This window comes from Martes martes (assembly GCF_963455335.1).
Source record: "Martes martes genome assembly, chromosome: 7".
NCBI lineage: Eukaryota > Metazoa > Chordata > Mammalia > Carnivora > Mustelidae > Martes > Martes martes.
Window position 1 is genome coordinate 114,095,757 of NC_137894.1, and position 19,216 is coordinate 114,114,972.

Here is a 19,216-nt window from a genome sequence, read left to right on the forward strand (position 1 = left end):
TGTTTTTTCTGGGAGCAGAATCTTTTGCCCATTGTGTGACTTTTCCCGGAGACCGTGTTGGACTGCTGCGCCGTGCCACGTGCACCTGCTTTGTTGATACACCTGCACTGCTTGTCCGTGGGTCACTGACGGAGCTGCTGTTCAATGGCTTGGCTCCTATCGAGTTCAGCGGCTGTGACTTGGACCGTTTGGGCTCTTTAGTGAGTTCCGTGAGCCTCCAGGCTGCTGATACCAGCTTCCTGGCTCGAAGAACAGTATTTTTATTAACACACTGTTAACATTTCGTGGGATGCCCAAGACTATTCTTGTCATCTTCAAGAGGAAAGCTGTGGCATCATGTTCGTGAAAGAAATAAAGATATAATAAAGAAATAGACAAAAGAGGGTAATAGTTCAGGTTTGTGACGTGACCCCTTTTATTATTAAAAAAAAAAAACAAGTGGATGTGGGCATATGTATTTTTTCATGTCGTAGGTGCAAGACAGGAGGTCTAGGGCAGGCAGTGTTTAATTTCCGTGGGATTCTGGGGTTTTCACAATTTTTTTTATACCAAGAAAAGAAACCCAGTGCTATTTTTTTTTAATAACAACAAGACAAATGAAAACACAACAAGAACCGCCCAACAGGAAAGGGACATCAGGCAGGTCACAGACTGGTAGGTGGGGTTTTCAGGCCAGGGGCCCGGCTCGAGGCACCGCACACAGCCTGGGCCCGGCTCGGGGAATCCAGGTTTGGCTGTACAGACGTGTTCACGGGCTGCCCGCAGCCGCTGAGCACAGACACTTCCTGTGGGCGTCTCTCTCTCTTTCTCTCTCTCTCTCACTGGATAGAGCAGCACAGTGTCATGGCCTTGGGCCTATCGAGCCTACTTTGCCCAGCCCTGTTGGAGCCTGGGAAGGAGTGGGCTTGGGCTCTGTTTCTGCTCCTGTTGGGCGCTGAGCGTCGTTCCCCTGAGGCTGGCGGCCGTGGCTCAGTCCTGTTGGGTCTGGGCTTGGGAGAGTGTCCGCACACACAGGCATTCCTGCATCCGCTCCTCAGCTCTCAGGGGTCAGGCTTCTGCACCTCCGCCTCTCCCAGAGCCCAGAGAGGAGCCTCAGCGGGAACCACTCTGAAAACAGTCAGGAATTCCACCCCCAGGGCAAACTGCTGTTCAGATAAGGAGCGGCCTTGCAGCCCCCAGCTGGCTTCTGGCCCTGCTAGAATGAACTTCTCCAACTTCGTGTGAATGCTAATGAACCCTGGTGGTGGAGAGGCTTTGGGGAGGTTCTGGGCCTCCAGCCCTCCCACCCCCACCCCCGCCGTGGGGGCCGGTGCAAGGCCCGGGCCGGAGTCACAGCTCTCTGCCTGGTGATTCCCCAGCCATCTGTTGCTTGGGTCCAGGCCGGATTCTTGCTGGGAAAGCAGCAATGATAAGCCACAAGAGTGCGAGTCACCACAGGCTGCCTCTTCTCTTGCAGAGAGAGTCCATTCGTGTGACCAGGAGAGGCAGAGCGCCCTGGAAGAGGCCAGGCAGAATCCCCGGGAGGGCATTGTCATCCCCGAGTGCGCCCCCGGGGGGCTCTACAAGCCTGTGCAATGCCACCAGTCCACTGGCTACTGCTGGTGTGTGTTGGTGGATACGGGGCGCCCGCTGCCCGGGACCTCCACGCGGTAAGCCCTCCCCACCCCACACACCCGAAGCCTGTCCAGTCCCTGAGATGCACCCCGGAGGGAGGAGCAGCAGCTTGCTGTTAGGTTAGCTTCACATTTCCCTGCTTGCCTGGCCCGGTGGGAATCAAGGCACTAGGAGAATGTTTCTGCGCTGTGTTCTGGGTTCTGGTCACAGTTCTATTTCTTCCTAGCTGGGTGACCTTGGAAAAGCAGGTTGGAACCTCAGTGTACGGGTGAGGAGGTTAAGGCCCTGCCTGAGTCCCTAGGTTCTGTAGATCCCAAAAGTCCTGCATGCAGACACAAGATGACATCGCTCTGCTTGAGTGATGACTGGGGACATGCCCCAACATGTCTCTGTGGGAACATCACTACCGGGATTGGGCAGCTGCTGGACAGGGCAGGAGATAATCCGCAGTTCCTGGCCCCTCCTCACCCCGCCCCCCACTCCCGTGTCTCTCTTCCCAGCTACGTGATGCCCAGTTGTGAGAGCGATGCCAGGGCCAAGAGTGCAGAGGTGGACGATCCCTTCAAGGACAGGGAGCTGCCAGGTGGGAGACAAGGCTGCCCCTTGCTGATGCCCTCCCCTCTTCCTATTCCTGCACCTCCCATCATGCCCAAGCATCTCCTTCCTCTGCTCTGGCTCTGTCTCCCCTTTTGTAGGATGGCGTGGGGGGAAGGGTGTGGGGTGAAGCCTCCCAGGAGCCCTGGGACCTGCATCCAGGCTGGGATTTGTCCCTAAGGACGCCTGTGCCCTTGAACAACTTGTTCCTCCTCCTTGCTCTTAGCTTTTATCTTCATAATGTAGCCATTGGGTTAAAATCGTGTCCTTGCAATCCTGCAAGTCTTTGTCCATCGGGGGGTGATTGGGACAGTGTTCCAGGGGCTGAGAGGGGAGCTTTCAGGGAGGGGCTGTCTTGAGGGGCATGGACAGTGTCCATGGCCAGCCCAGTACTGTGCTTTCACAATCATCCTGGTGGCACAGGACTGTCACTGGGATGTGACACAAGACGTGCGGGCAGGGGGCCGAGAGCCTCCAGCTGGCTGCTGTGAGGGGTTTTTCATATTTACAGTGTGCTCTGCCAGCGGGTGACAGGAAGGTCACTAAATATTGGTGGCTTGGAACAGGATAGTCTTTAGCAAGCACAGACTCGGACCTGTGCTGAGGGGAGCTGGGACCCCTCCCCACTCCCCGCTCCCCATCAGGACTCCACTCTGAGAACTGAAAGCAGAGGCTCCTGAAAGTCCGGTTGTGAAAACCAGCCTGTCCCGGGAGATTGGAGTGGTAGAGGCCAGGGTACCCGCTTCCGGTCCCCCCCTCACAACTGAGATTCCGCCATGTGCCGGGCACGAGGGTGGGATTAAGGGCTCTGAACAGCATGGGGCTCCCACAGCCGAGGAAACAGATACAAATAAATGAATACAAGCTGGTATAAAGAGCCTTGGCAGGTGCTCTGAAGGGGAAGAGCAGCGAGCCATGAGACGTGCAGAGAGACTGTGGTTCCCGGCCCGGGGCTTCTCCGAGAAGGTGGCGGTTCACCAGAGACCGGGTGGGTTGCCGGAGGGAAGACAGAGCTGTCACCGCAGAGAGGAGGGTTGTGGGAATGATTGTAGGGCCCAGTGGGGGCCAGCAGTCATGACTTTACAGGGACGCCCACCTGTCTGGTTGTTCACACCAGCAGAACTAAAGCATGGGGGAGAGACTGGGGTTTTGCCGAAACCAAGCAAACAAGAACAAACAAGAAACAAAGGAAGGGAGGTTTTATCATCATCTAAGCTGGATGAGACAGAAGTGAAGAAAGGAGATGGTTCTTGGACAGATAAACTGGTAGGGCTACTTGAGTCACCTCCGACCACCTCGTGCCCCCTCAGCACCTGCTCCTCAGGAGAGCAGTGTTTCTGACGCTCTAGCGTGACCACCTGGTCAGACTCTCCCGGAGCTAGCGGGCATTCCCAGCAGACTCTGAACTTGGGCGGATAGGGACCCTGTGTACCGAATCCCTAACATTTGACACAGCGCCTCAGTTGACACTCAGCAAAAATTTGTGGAATGGAAGAAAAGTGAAAGCATGATTTTCCATTTGTTCTGCCGGTCCCTTGTGGGCGGTGGGTAGAGGAACTGTGGAGGTTTATGAGACTCATCTGAGCCATAAATAGTTCCCAGAGTGGATTTGGCTGGACCTGGAGAGGTTTGGGAAATGGTGGCAGTTGAAGAAACTGTTCGCTTGATTACTTACCTGGCAGCTGCCTTTAAATCTCACTTTATCTTTCAGGCTGTCCGGAAGGGAAGAAGATGGAATTTATCACCAGCCTCCTGGATGCGCTCACCACTGACATGGTGCAGGCCATTAACTCAGCAGCGCCTACTGGAGGTGGGAGGTGAGAATATGAGCAGGACTCAGCCCAGCGGGGTAGGTGGGTCCCTGACTTTTTAGAAGCTTCAGGAGGCTGGGAGAGCGGGGAGGGGCTAGGCAGGGCAGAGGCCGGTCCCACCTTCTGCCAAAGATCTTCTGATCCTCTCTCCTCCCCGTTCTTAGGGACTTGCTTGCTTCTGCCTTTTAGTTACCTGATGACAGGCAAGTTCAGGGTGTCTGGAGACTTTCAGCACCTTAGTCTCAGGAGTGGATGCATTGGGGTGAGAGTCCTCAGATGCAGGAAGGAGGAGGGGTATGTAACGGGAGCAAAAAGGAACGACAGAGCACTTAGTGAGTTTCTTCTCTTCTGAGAAGGCAGGAATCATGGGCTTTTTTGACTTCCTGAAAATCCCAAGAGCTCCAGCTGGGAGGTTGGACATTGTCATACCCAAATCCAGCCTAGTTCAGGAGCCAATATGCAGGCAAAGGCAGTCCTAAATGAGGCTGAAATGCACACATGCACCTTCACCAGCATCCCAGCACTCACTCATCAGCCCATTAGGGCAGTGGTTGGAGCACACATTCCATCTACCCATCCATCCACCCATCCATCCACCCATCCATCCATCCATCCACCCACCCATCCATCCATCCACCCACCCATCCATCCATCTATCCATCCACCCATCCATCCACCCACCCATCCATCCACCCACCCATCCATCCACCTATCCATCGACCCATCCACCCACCCATCCATCCACCCATCCACCCACCCACCCATCCACCCACCCATCCATCCACCCATCCATCCACCCATCTATCCATTCAGCACCTGGTGAACATACACAGCATGCCAAGCACTGGTCTAAGGCCTGGGAATGCAGGATGTGAGGCATATTCATGTCTTCAAAGTCTGCAGCTTGGTGGGTGCCCTACGCTGTAGATAGATATTTGCAAATTGCATCCTAAGTATGAGAAATGAGGTGGAAGAACAGAGAAGGATTTGCCAACTCAGTCTGGAGGAATCCGAAAGGCTTCCTGGAGGAGGTGATAGATAGCTGGGCTGAATTTTGAAGGACAAGTAGGACTTAGTCAGCGAAAGAAGGAGAGTCATCCCAGGAAACAGGAAAGAATACCGGGACTCCAAGAAAGAGCATATCCATAGTCCAGTAGGCCTGGACCAGGAAGGACAGGGTGAGGAGGAGAGGAGTGTGGTAACAGATGAGACAGAAGGGACAGTCAGGAGCTAGGAAGCCAGAGAGGAGGCACAACAGGGGATGAATGTAGACAGTTCAGCAGTGGAGGAAGTAGCCAGGCTCGGCAGGGATGGGCAGCCTGCCTCTAGGCTCCTGGGCTCACCAAGGAGGGGCGGGGCAAGTCCCTCCACATCTGCCCAGAGGCAGAGCTGTCATCAGCAAGGCAAGGAGTGCCCGCATGGTGACAGGCCCAGGCCCGTAAAGGGCCCTGGCACGGCCACCTGGCCAGCGAGCCACAGAACCACAGGGCGTGTGTTGGGCGCAGGGAAACGGGGCTGTCAGTGATGCCGCCTCCTGAGGCAGGTGCAGGCGACTGTCCAGGAAGCCCAAGGTTAAGTCATGTCCAAATGAATGCAGAGCTTGCCACCTCCTGGGTGCCACTCGGAAGCTGCCAGTCCAGCGCACTCACTCTCAGCAGCCCCATGGGCCTGTGAGCTCTCGGGTTGGTTTCTGGTTTAACACACCCTGTGGATGGGATCAGCCTCCCCAGGAGGCCCAGCCCTGTGTCTGAGACGATGGAGAGGGGCTGACAGCCTGGCGGATGGTGGCTGCTTGGGGGCAGCCGCAGGCGCTCGGCCGCTGGGCAGCTACGGTGGAGAAAACTGTAGCCAGACCTCCGAGGAGGGTCGTTGGGGGGAGATGGTGAAAGCTTATTTAGTAGCCCATGCCGTGGTGATTTATGCTTGGAATACCTGTTGTTTCAGGCAAAAATGGGGATGAGATATTTGTGTTAATTAGAAGAGAGTGGAAAAAGTACCCAGGAGGGGGCATGGGCTTCAGAAGTCCAGGTCTGTGCACTTCGCCCCCACAGCCCCCTGGAGCTGGCGGCTCTGACCGGCCACTTGGGGAGCCTGCCTGTGTTTCCACAGCGCTCCCGAGGAGGCAAGATTTCAAGTGCGTCCCACTTGCTTCTTGGGAGCCCGCCCCTTGAGCATGGTCTGGCCTGGGCCCCAGGCGGACTGAGGGCACTAGGGAAGTACCAGAACTGAATGGGTCCTGGGCCAGCGAGTGAGGGGCCCACAAGGGGCTGAGGGCACAGGCGGGGGCCCCTGGCCAGGGGACATCAGGACTTGATGCCTTGCCCTCAAATTGCAGACCAAAGGGATCTTTGCAGAAAATAAAAACTAAGAAGTGTATAATGTTTTTAATCACCGTTTTTAATATCCATGTGTCTTTAGGGAAGAGGTTTTCTTTTTTCTTTTGAAAAACCCTCTCTTTAAGGTGTAATACAGATACAGACTTGGGAAAAGATTAAAAAAACATTCTTTCCTAAACACGTTTTCCATTTTAAGCTCCTGTTATGCCAGACTGTGTTTGGTTTTGATGGGAATGAAAGGTTTGAACCACACGGGGAATTGTGTTACTTAGAGGCTGTATTCATAATCAAAATACAGGCGAGGGGAATCAAGAAATAGTCTAGAAATCTAGGCGGGGGCAGGGGGATGCAGGATGAAGGAGAGAGAAGCACTTGTACAGGAGGCCACTTCCTGGGTTTCAAGTCCTCCAAGGTCTCTCACTATATTTCGGGCGAGTTCTAGCTCTTACCTGAACTGGCCCTGCAGGAGGGTCTCACTGGCCATGTCCTCCCTCCCTTCATTGTGCTCCAGCTGCTGTCCTTCTCAGTACCTCAAGTAGACCTTGAACCTGAACCCTTCAGGTTCCTACCTGCCCCTCGGGCCACCATGCCAGCTACTGCTTCAGCCTAGAATATCAGGCCCCATCTTTCTGTGACCAGCCCCAACTATCCATTTAAATGTCACCTTCTTAGCAACCAGCCAGTCTAAAGGGGCTGTCGGTCACCTTCTATCTCCACACCTCTGTTTAATTTCTCAGCCGAGCACGTACACTAGCTGATATTTTGCTCGTTTATTTATTATCTGTCTCAACCCTACTGAATGAAAATCTAAGTTCTGTAGAGAAGGAACATGGGCTGCGTTCTTCCCTGCTGTGTTCCTAGCACTCAGAATAGTCCTTGGCACATAGTAGATGCCCAATAAAATATCCGTTGAATGAATAAGCAGCTGAAGGTACCCTTTTTATCCTACACATCAGAGGGTTCACCACCGGCTGCAAGACTCATCACGAGGCCAACCATAGCCATCATTCACCATGGCCTTCCTTTGTCACCAGGGCCCTATGGCACCCTGCGGTACTTGCGGTACTGTGTGGATGGACCCTAGATAGGCACCCTTGTATGAAGAAAGCACCAAGGCACAGGGCAGCTGAAAGTTGGGCAGCACATCTGGAAGAGGACTATGGAAGAGAAGTTGGGAATCCAGGCTGCCTGGGTTCTGGCCTTGGCCCTGAGTTTGGGCAACATTGGCACTGTAGGCATAGGAGGCTGAAGTCAAGGAAGACACATCCGATCCCTCCTCCCTCCTCTCAGGGTCTGGTAATTAAGGCTGGACATTTGCTGGGGCCAGTGGGAAGAGGGGACAGAGAAGTCATATCTTCTCCCCGACCTACCACCTGTTGGGTCTAGAGATTCGGTCTTTGTTCGAACTATTACATCTCCGCCCTTCCCTGGTGTAAGCTCTGTGTGGGATTCTGTGGGCAAACAGGGACAGAGGCAAAGTCCCTGGCCTGGAGGAGCTTCGGTCTGGTTGAGAGAAGAGGTATGCGATCCTGTGAGGACGGGAAAGTGCCTCAGGGACTTGGGGGTGGGAGGGCCTGTGACAGGAGGCTTCAGAGAGATGACATTTGAGCCACATCCTCAGTGTGAAGGGGAAATGCCCAACCTAGAGGGACTGGGGCAGAGGGGCCCTAAGAGCCGTGAGGCGGGGCCTGTGCAGGGAGCCGTGAGAAGTGCGGCTTATATCTGGGAGGGAGGCGAAAGGTGAGGCTGCAGTTTGGACAGAGGCCAGATCACACCGGGCCTTGGGATTCATGCCAAGGGCAGCACGACGCCCGTGATTTAGGTGAATGTGTTGGAAGAATCATCCTGAAGGCTCTGGGGACGCTGGATGGGAAGGGAGCAAGATGGAGTGTGGACGGTTACAGCCGTCATCGGAGGGACAGGTGAGGAGAGGCCGCACTACAGCTCTGGGGGAGGGGATGGTTCACTGAAGATTTAGCAGTGAAATTCATCCGATTTCAAGATGATTTGTTAGTTATAGGACATGGCAGGGAGGGGAGATAGCTGCTTCCTTTTCTGGCCTTCCAGACCGATTTTGGGAGGGGGAGCAGTACTGCCCAAATCTAAGAATGGGCAGAGTGGAATGGGGTGTCCACGGAACCATCTGCGGTCAAGGCTGGGAGGGGCAGCCGACAAGTGTCACTGGAGGCTGGCAGTTCTCAGTGAAGGTTTGGGGATGATTGAATTATCCTCATGGTCCTTCCCACTGGGGCTCCAGGAGGAGAGCTGCCCCTTAGATCATCCCTCCCATGGCGCCCATTAACATTTATTAGACCCCAAAGAAGAGTTCTGAGATCCCAGCTGGCAGAATCTTCTCGAGCAGGGAAACCCTCCCCTTTCTCCATCTCACCCTAGAGAAAGCCAACTTTGAGGGGAGGTGGGATGGGCTGTGTGAGCCTTCTGGTGGTCCCCCAAGGAGAGACCTTGTGCACAGTGGCTCCCTCCTTCCTGCGCAGTGCAGCTACTTGTCAATGGCCTTGCAAGGAAGAGGCTGGAATGTGGCTGACTTGGCATTTCCCAGCCCCATCCGCCCACACAGCTGGCAGGGTCCAGACCCCTCTCCAGATGGGGCTCAGTTGGTCTGCTTGGCTTGGCTAGCGTCTCACCTTTAAAACTGCTTGGGACAGCAGAGCAAGGCCCGAGATGTTAGCCAAAGCAAGTTTTCTCGGGGCGAATGGGGCTGGCTCTCTGGCTGTGTGTTGCTGCCAAGGCAGGCCTGGCGGGGCGAGGCTGCAGAAGCAAAACTGAAAGCAGTGCAGGACAAGGGCAGCACCTGTCCCCTCTCCATTCGGGAGACAACTCAGTGGGGCCAGACCAGGGAGGCGCCTGGCTCAAGCGGGCTCCCTCATCCATGGAGGTGGGAGTCAACAGGACAGCCACCCAAACAGCTCAGAGACAGAGCTGCCACCAGTCTTGGGATTTGTGTTTCCAAAATCTGGAATTTGGTATCCTGTGGGTGTGACTTTCCATACCATATCCAAGGAAGCTTGGATAACTCTACACACGCAATGAATCCTTTCAATAGAGTAGAGCCTCACCTGCAGGGAGGCCGGTGGCACAGACCACCAACATGGAGTGATGTAAGGAACCATCTCGCCCTCTGATGCAGGGTCCCCAGCCCTCACCTGATGAGCAGATTTGAATTCCAGCAACTCTGATCTCTAGGGGCGGCTGCATGCACATATGTGAGAGAATGGTTGGAGGTTTGGTGCCAGTGTAAGTCAGCCTGGAGCTAGGAGTGCAAGCTGCCAGTGTTTTCAGAGGATACTTCTGGAAGGCTGAGAGAGTTGGAGGGATCAGTGGGGTATGGTTTTGAGGTCAACGATAAGTTTGGGGGAATCTAACTCTGATGGAAGGGACTCCAATAAGACTGAGAGGTTTCTGGAAACTCTGGGAGAGGCCCTTTTGCCCCACCCAGCCACCACTCCCCTGGGAAAATCTCAGCTTCTTCTTAGCTAACTGAGGCCTCTCTTGGCTCTTTTGCACATGCGTGCCCACTGCCGGTTTGACCAAACCCGGACTCCTGACCCATCTCAGTCTTGACTTGATTTTGTATGATGCATGGTATGGACTTAAAGCTGTTGTAAACCCAGAAACCTGGTTTTCAGAGTTTTAGACTAAATACCTTCAGTAGTTTTCTATTATGTTTTGTTGGAAATATTTGTTGGAAACAGCTTCCAAACCCGTCCAGCCACTGCTTTGTCTCGCCCCATCTTCTTCCAGAAGACTTATGGTTAAAAATTCTTCTGGGGCCATGGCTGCAGTCTCCTGCCCTCTAGATCAAGGGTTCTTCAGCTGAGTCCATGAGCTTGGATGAGGTTTAGGGAGTCCAGTCAGCAGAGTGCTATGCGCATATGCATTTTTCCAGAGAAGACCATAGCTTTGTTTAGGTTCTCAAAAGGGTCTGTGATCCCTCAAAGCTAAGAAATTCTTGCTTTAAATGCACTTGGAGTTTGGCCAGGGTAAAGCACTGGGTTCCAAAGTAGGACCCTAGAGCTGTCAGCGTCACACGTAGAGCTGGGCTCTGTGATCAGCAGTGGGGATGGGATCTGGGTTTCTGGAAGTCGGGGAGTCCTAGGCAAGCTAGGGAGGAATGAGGAAGAGGGGTGCCCCTCGGGGCCCACAGGACAGGCTGAGGGTGTGACAGGGTCAAGGGACCCAGAGGCACTAGTTGAAGGGGCCTCAGAGGACTTCCTCCTGGGAAGCGAGTGTCCTCAGAGCCTCCAGGGCCAGGTCAGGCCAGGGGTCACGGCTGCAAGATGCTGGGGGAGTGAGGAGGGCAGGACCAAGTGGACAAGGGTGACAGGGCAGGGAGAGAGAGTCAGAAGAAAAGGAAGGAAGAGAGAGCAGGAGCCAAATAATGATCACTCCGTGTGGAGGGAAACTCCCAGAGGTTGTAAAGTGGGGCAAAGGGCTGCTTCTTGCGTGGACCGGCCCAAAGGAAGGTGGGGGAGCTCCCTCGTTGCAGTCCCTGAGAAGGGGGCAGGCAGGAGCCCCAGCAATACGTGTTGGAGGCAGCGGGCCTCTCCTGGCAGGGCGGCTGGGCGGGATGACCTCATCCCTTCCCAGCTCAGCGACTGAGGCTTTATTATTCCAGCCTCTAGGTAGACATGACGCTATGCGCTATGCGGAGCCTAAAGGTTAAAGAAAGAGCTGCCTTTGCCGCCACAAGGCTCCCATGGCCCCTGGCTGGAGGGGCCCAGACAGAGAGCGCTCCGTGGGAATGCAGGAGTGCCTCCCTTGGGGCTCGTCCTGGCTCTCCTCCGCAACCCGGGCGCCTCCCTCACATTTCGGGGAACACAGGCAGACAGGGTGCTCGAGAGGGAGCTAGCCACCCTCCCTCCTGTGCCTTGAACATCTTGAGAGAGAATTTTCCGCTGCTCACCTGGTCTGCCCTGCAGGCTTGGGAGTGAATATGGTGGCTAAAATAAAGGAAGTTTTAAAACACCAAAATGCCATGTGCCAACAGAAACAAAAATCTGAGTTCCACAACAAGTAACTCCATGTCTGTTTCGAAGACCTTCTGAGCCATGACAGACCAGGTAGATCCCCAAAGAGTCAGGGGCGGATGGTCCCTCGCACCTTCCCCAGGTACTTTCTGCGTTAAACCCATGGGGGTGACATTCCGCTGGCAGATGCGATAATTGCGCTGTCTGGGAATCAGCCCAGGATGCCCAGGGGTGCTGGCCCGGGACTGCAATCCAGTTAATTAGCAACGGGCATTTAGCAGGAATGCCTGGCTTTTTGTGGTAATGAAACTTCTTTTCCCCTAAATGTTGAGGTCGCCTGGGGGAGGGAAAGGGAAAGAGTTTGCTGGCTCGTTTGTAAGGGTGGGGTCAGAGATGGTCCCCTCCCTTCTGGAAAACTCAGGAAACCCCAGGGAAGAACCCCAAGGTATTGGCAAGTGCCTTGGATGTTTTTCTCGCCAGATATGGTCTCAGAATGTGCTGGCAGCCCAGAGCCCCTGGTCTGGGATCCCTGTGTGACAGGGACCCCATCCGCCTCCATTTCTGATCCACAGCAGAGCTGTAGTTCAGCTCAGGGCTCTGCGGACAACTTGAAGGTACTGGCCTCCCAACCTGAGCCTTCCTCCCCCCTACAAAGGGAAAGGTGCCCAGGGTTTTGAACACAAGGGCCTGAGCCATATTTACTCAGTGCCAAGCCCTGGGAGCAGAAGCTACACTCACCCCCTCTGGAACAGGCTTGTCATTGGCTCTAAAAGTTTTAACTATTAGCTAGCATCCTGAATGTCATAAGTAAATCAAATGGATGGGTAGGGCGTGTGTACTGTTACACATAAAAACACTGGTCTTTCCACTTTATGTGCTGTGTAGACAGGACGGTGTTAGATGTGTGATCATTCCTGTGCACCTTGACCCCAGGAAGCCTTCTTGGTTGCTATAGTCTAGTACTCCTAAGCAAAATCTCCAGGGGTTCTAGTATACCTTTGGTTTCCCAGGTCCATCCCAGACCTCCAGTCTTAAAACCTTTGCGTGGAGAGATGCACCCCTAGCAAGTCTGGGACTTGCCAGGTTCAGAACCTCTGTCCGTGTCCATCACAACTGCCTTCTCTCCAGTTCCTAGCATACTTGGTGCCTGACAGGATCAGGCCCTGGGATCTTCGCACCGAATCATCACTGCCTGGTGTCAGCATATTGGGTTCTGTCCCAGCAAGATGCTGAGGAGTTTGAGGCCAGCGTCATTTGTCCCAGAACCTGGCCTGGTGTTGGGTGTGTGCATGTGCTCAATCATAGTCCTGATTACTGAGTGTTCATGTTCCTATGGGAACAGCAGCTTGTCCTGTAGAGAACCCCGGGCCAGGAGGACAGCTTGGATGCCAGCTGCGTTTTACTCGGGTGAATTAAATCTAGCCAGTGTATCCGGAGCCCCCATCTTGTACAGGAACACTCTTGGCTATGGTAGAGGGTGAGACAGGCTGATGTAGTAAGAGGGACGCACTTGGGGACCCTAGAAAAATAAAGTGTCCAGTCTTGAGAGTCAAGCTGGAGAGGACAGCTCCATCCTGCTGCTGGCTGAGTGGGGCTGGGAGGTCTTTGGCTCGGGGGAGTCATTTCTCCCCGGCCGCAGGCAGCGCAGCACAAGGACCCCGGCGTCTGACCTTGTGGGAGGCACCTGCGGCAGGGCGGGTGGCTCCAGCAGGATGCTGAGCGGGGATCTCGGGGCGGGGCGGGGGTCTGCCTGTGGCCCAGGTTTGCAGAACCGGACCCCAGCCACACCCTGGAGGAGCGAGTGGTGCACTGGTACTTCAGCCAGCTGGACAGCAACAGCAGCAACGACATCAACAAGCGCGAGATGAAGCCCTTCAAGCGCTACGTGAAGAAGAAAGCCAAGCCCAAGAAGTGTGCCCGGCGTTTCACTGACTACTGCGACCTGAACAAGGACAAGGTCATCTCGCTGCCCGAGCTGAAGGGCTGCCTGGGTGTTAGCAAAGAAGGTGAGTGCTCGCTCCCGGGCTCCTGGCCTTCTAGAACTTGGCCCACGGGGGCACAGGGACCGGGGGCTCTCCCCATAGGGGGGGCCCTGAGGAGATACCTGGGGCAGTGAAGGAGTCCACAGGTAAAATCCTTGTCCTCCCACGGTCTACCAAGGAGATAGATAGGAACCTATTTACAGACATTGTGCTGAGTGCTGTGAGAGTGCGTTCAGATAAGCCAGGCTGCATAACAAGCAGACTCACGCATGTAATGGTTCAACACAGGAGAAACTTGTTCATCTTGCCCATGTGATAGTTCAGCATGTGATTCCGGGTCATGGGGTGTGTGTGCGTGTGCGTGTGTGTGTATGTTTCCAGGAGGACAGATAGGAATGGAGACTGCTCTGTGCACTCACTCTGAGATCTTGGCCAAGAATGACTTGTCATTTTTATTATGGGCTTCCAGGTCACCGTGGGGGTCATTCCATTCCCAGTCGGCCAGAGGGAGTCAAGCACAGAGCAGTGCACGTGCCCGTGGGGGAGTTTTATGGGCCAGTCCTGAAGTGACACATCCCCTCTCCTATCCCCGGAGTTGGAACGGCCACCAGGCCACACCCCACAGTAAGGAAGGCTGGGAGCCCAGGAAGAGGAGGAGAACACAGATTTGGGTGGAAACCTAATCATCTCTGTCATGATAGAACAAGTGTGGAGTATTGTAGGAACACGTGTAGGAGCACTTAAATTAACTCAGGGGCAGACGGCCTTGGAAAACCTGGTGCAGGAAATGATGTCCAAACCAACCATGGCCCTGGGGCCCCATCTAGTCCGTGGCCTGTTTTTATATGGCCTGTGAGCTAAGGGTGGTTTTTATATTTTTAAAGGGATGTAATTTTCAACAAAGAAGAACAAATGACAGCCTCTACTTGGCCCACAAAGCCTAAAATATCTACTACCTAGTCCTTGACAGATAAGTTTGCTGAGCTCTGGTCTAAACCGATACCTAAGCCACGGGTACAAGTTGGCCAAGCCAGGGCGTCATTGGAGGGCGGGGGTTCTCAGCTACGGCAATTGAAGGGTGCAGGCGTGGAGGTGAGGGAATGGTTGTAGAGGAAGATGTTAGTGGGGCTGAAATGCGTATTTGAAGATGGCAGCAGCTGGAAGCTGACAGGAGGCAAGCGGGGAGTCTCAACTTCATAAGGTCCACGGAGAGCTGTCACAGGGGCTCGGGCAGAGAAATGACTGGATGGGTTTTGCTTTAAAAAATCATTCAGGCTGCAGTGCAGGAAATGGGTTTGCAGACGAGCAAGGCACCCACCGGAGGCTGTGGCGGGAGATGACAGTGGCACAGCAGGGGTGAAGCGAGTGGATTCGAGATAGCTCAAGCTGTGGTTCTGGTGACCAAGTGGATAGAGGGATGGGGGTGGGCTCGGGCAACTGGAGGGGGGGTGTCTGTTCACGGAGTTGGGTGACATGGAAGGAGGAGCAGAGCACCTGGGGCCGGGGGGTGGAGGAAACAACCAGTATGGTCTGGACATGTCAATTTGGATGCACCTGAAGGATGGGTGGTTCTCTAGTGCACATGAGGGGTCTGGGCGGGTGATATCAATTTATTTGAAGTGGAAGCTTTGATAAAGCTGAGCTTGCCCAGGGAGAAAACATAAGGGCTTTCTCTGGCACTAACCCTCAGTTGACATTGAACCCAATGGGTAGCCCAGGAAGTGGATGAATGACCACTAGGGACCCTGTCTCGGGACCTCCCCACTCCACAGCTGGTTCTGGCCTTGCCTCTGGGGCCTGTGACCCTGGAGGAGTGAGCTCGTTGCTCAGGCCCCTCCTGTGTGATCGAGGAGGCTCTGTGTTCCCCCAGGACGCAGGGCAATGTCATGGCTCAAACCCTGCCTCAGCTACAGACTCACTCCTTCACCGTGTACAAACCACATAACCATTCTGGCTTTCGGTTTCTCCATCTGTACAATGGGTATAACCAGGGTATTTACCCCATAGGATTGTTGTGCTGATTCAGTGGGACAGTGAGTGGAAGCATTTATCCAGCCCCTGAAATAGTGAAGGAACTGGATACAAGTTCAACATTCCTGTTCTTACGATTATTGCCGGGGGCAGCCGCATCCCCACCCTGTAGCGCGGTCTTCCCAGTGTCCCTGCCAGCGCCGGGCGTGGCACCGTTCCGTTCCTATCCGCCCAATGACCTCATGGGTGAGGGGGCCACCCGCTCTAGTGGAGCTTGGAGTCTGTGCTCATCTCCCAGAGCACGGGCAGGGGTCAGTACTGGAGGAACCCACCCAGTGCTAGTGTGGAGCCCAGCCCCAGGAGCATGGAGGGACCGAGGGGGTACGGACTCACAGGGGTGTGTAATGACTCTGCCCTCAGTCCCCTCTAGTCTACGCACCACACAGAAGCCAAGGAGAGGCCAAGTGTGGGGACCTCTTGTCTGCACAGCAGAGCGGGGCTTCTGGGCCTTTCTCTGAAGCCTTGCCAGATGCCAGGGTCTGCCAACGCTGGCTGCTGCCTAGGACCTGAGGGGAGCACCCAAGAAACCTGTCCCCTGGGATGTGATATTTAGGGAGCCCTGCTCCTCCTCACTCAGACTCGGCCGAGGCTTTGGTGTCAAGTTGCCCAGGGAGGCCCCCAGAGTGCTTTCTCCTGCTAGAGAAAGAACCATTAGTGGGAGGCGTAGGGGAGGCCGGGGCCGGGGCTGTGGGTGAAGAACAGAAGCTCCAGAGTCGGACAGACCTGGCTTTTAAATCCCGGCTCTGCCACTCACTAGCCCTGTAATTTCTGGCAAGTCATCTAAACTCTCTTAGCCTCAGTTTCCTTGTCTGCAGATGGAGGTGATAGCATCTACCTCATAGATTTGGTGTGAAGATTTAACAAGATGGTGCCTGTGAGGCACTTAGCCCGGTAACCCAGTCTGTGGTGAATGCACAGAAGAAACTGGTAGTAGTAGAGGAGGGCGCCACGGACTGAAGGCAGCTTCCCTGGGGCCCTCTGCTCTGGTGAATGGCAGAAAAGCCACTTGGGTAGAAGGTTATGTGGGGCCTGAGCCCAGCATTGGCCATCTGGTGACACGCGGTGCCCTCTGGTGGGCTGAGAGGGGCTTGCAGGCCCGGTGGGGGGCTCCAGGGGGCTGGAGGAGCGCACGCAGTTTAGGAACGGGTGTCGCTTTGGGTCTCAGAGACCACATTTTCTGGAAATGCCTCGTGAACACTGGTAGTTTTACTCAGCAGACTGTGCACTGGGAGGCCGAGCTGTCGGCACGGCATGAGGGGTCAAACATTCTGAGTTCTTTCTTAGCTTGTCCTCCCCGGTGAATAAACCATCTTCGAGGTGATGGTCACCATCCTGTGAGGCAGGCAGACTGGAGACTAGCTCCTGCATTTGTGAAACATCCCAGCCCTCCTTTGGCATTGCCCAAGGATGCCCCGGGTTCCTGCCTTTCCTCCCCCACACCCCTGTGCCCCTAAGAGCGCGGTGCTGGGAGGGCAGAGCCAGGCCCGAGTTCACTTCACACATAAACGCTTTGCCATCTCCAAGCCTCAGTGCCCCCATCATAACATGGGGACGATTGGATCATTTTGTAACTATCATATAAAGTTGCCCCGAAGGATAAATGATGAGAGTTAGGTAAAGGATTAGTGCCTTAAGCCTCCCCAAGCGAGGGCTGGATCCTCCCCAGCGGGTGTTTCGTTTCCCCAAGTCTCTGCTCGGCCCGGCGGCTCAACTAAGGCACCCCCCACCCCTTTCTGTGAATCTTCCTGCTCTCAACTGAGAGAAGCTGCCACTGGACAGGGCAGATGAATGATGGGATTCTGAGTCAGGTGGCATTCTGTCACTGCCCACCTGCTGGTCCCCGAGCCCATCACTCTCTTCCCAGGCTTGTTTCCTCATCTCTAAAATCGGACATCTCAGTTTCTGCCCCCGGCCCACCCCCGAACTGGGGTTCTGTTTCTCTCAGGTCTTAGGAATGTTAGCGTAACAGGGAGAGGGGAGCGTTGAGCTGTGGGTCCGCAGGGCCCATGGGTGGGTGTGGGTTCCCGCAGCACCTCACGCTCTTCAAAGCCCTTTCTCCACTTTATGAATTCAGTTCGTCCTCAAGGCAGCCCTGCGAGAGGCAGAGCAGGGGCAGCACAGCTGTGGCCCCAATTCCCATTCTGTAGACTGGCCCAGCAGGGTTATGGTACGTGTGCAATGTCACGCAGGCTCCCGGGGTCACGCGGAGTTGGCCCAGCTCCCACTCCTCCTCAAAGATGTTCTGTGACACGGAGAACCAGGACCCAGGAAGTTTATGCAAATATCCATTGGCATCAAAGCCCTTCTTAGCTAATAGCAGGGGGATTTCAGAGAGGCCCTCCAGTGAGGGCCTGGCCTTATGGAAAAGGGACTTTGTTTAAAGGTGCTGGTCAGCGGCGGCTTCACCCAGGCAGAAGAGAGACAACACCCACAGAACAGAAAGCATGGCCATACAATCTCTCTCTCCTGAGTCCATTCTTCATTCCAGGGGCTGGAGGAGACAGCCACCCAGGCACAGAGGAAGCCCCGCCCCACCAGTTCTCTGGGTCAAGGCCCCCTGAGTGTCATATGTTCCTGTTTGTTGCAGGTGGTAATCTCAGCAGCGTCCCCCAGGGAAAATGAGCCCGTCCAAACCCATTCAGTAAGTTGCCTTCTTTCTGGGGTCCCCTCCGTGGGCCCCCTAAATGCAGCACTGGTAGTCTGGCCCGAGTGGAGGAGCTGGCCAAGTTACCTAGGCTCCCATTGTCCATTTTTGTTTGCTGGGGACACAGGGAAAGATTGGTTCGTTCTACAAGGATCCGCCATCTCTGAGTATAAAGCCACGCCTGCCTCACCCAGGTTGAACGGCTGGTGTCTGGGAGTCAGATGGCCCATAGGGGCTGCATTCCCCCAGCCGTGCTTCCTGGGCAAGGCCTCATTCTCTGGAATGCCAGACTTGCTTCAGGGGCCACTGTGGTACTCCATGGGGGCAAAGGATGGGTTGCAGGGCTTACCTGCAAGTCTGGGCTCCCTGCGTCCTGCCCAGCCCGTCTCTAACAGGCTGCTCTTGTGAGGAAATGAATGTGTGCCGTTGGCCCGCCTCTGACGTCTTGCTTCTGCTTCCCTTTCCCAGTAGGACGCCTCGTCTAAGGAGCAGAAAACCAAATGGCAGGTGGAGAGACCAGGGAGGCAGGACGGACTGCCCGACACCAAACCTTCCCCAGCTCCCCTGGCCCGGCCGCATCTCGTGTGACATAAGTGGTGCCCACCGTGTTTGCACTTTCGATAACTCTGATTTGCGTGTTTTCTTTTGGGTTTCATTTTTAAACACCAGTATCTAATACCAGTGGGAAAAGGAAAGGGAAAAAGACTGTTTATTCTCTCTCTTATTGTAAGTTTTTGGATTTGCTACTGACAACTTTGAGGGGTTTTGTTGTGGGGAGGGTGGGCGGGAGGGTGTTTGTTGCTGGGACTGAGAAGAAAGAGATTTATATACTGTACATAAATATATATGTAAATTGTATAGTTCTTTTGTACAGGCCTTGGCATTGCTGTTTGTTCATTCCCCTCCCTCTTCCTGCTCTCCTTGTGGGGGCTGTGAACACATGGCCCCGCTTTCTAGACCCCAGGACTGTATCCCCAGCCCACCTGGATTCCATCTGGAGGCCAACCCCTGTGTGCATAAAGACGGGAGCCCTACGATGATATTGTAGACTCTGTTGGTTCTTTTCTGGGGGGAGGAGGGCCCTGCCCTTGCTTTAGCTGTCAGATCTGGCAGGTCACTGGGCACTTGGCCTTCTCAAGGGAGGTTGGGTTGGGGGACAGATGGAGATGCTCTCTGGAGGGAGGGCGGTAGCCAGCACAGGCACCCGTTCTCACAT

General features: G+C 54.7%; 1 protein-coding gene across 5 annotated transcripts in view; it reads left to right on the forward strand.

The window, feature by feature from the left end:
* Positions 1-18,686, forward strand: part of SMOC1 (SPARC related modular calcium binding 1) — a 148,052-nt gene extending 129,366 nt beyond the window's left edge. The window contains exons 8-13 of one of the 5 annotated variants that reach the window (XM_080808241.1): positions 1,457-1,649; positions 2,115-2,197; positions 3,920-4,025; positions 13,105-13,349; positions 17,944-17,997; positions 18,469-18,607. In XM_080808241.1, coding sequence (XP_080664367.1) covers positions 1,457-1,649; positions 2,115-2,197; positions 3,920-4,025; positions 13,105-13,349; positions 17,944-17,978 — 662 coding nt within the window. In that variant the 3' untranslated portion in view covers positions 17,979-17,997; positions 18,469-18,607. Of the gene's footprint in view, positions 1-1,456; positions 1,650-2,114; positions 2,198-3,919; positions 4,026-13,104; positions 13,350-17,943; positions 17,998-18,468 lie in introns of all 5 variants that reach the window. The other 4 variants (XM_080808242.1, XM_080808244.1, XM_080808243.1 and 1 more) reach the window with 4 other exon arrangements.
* Positions 18,687-19,216: the final 530 nt, after the last annotated feature.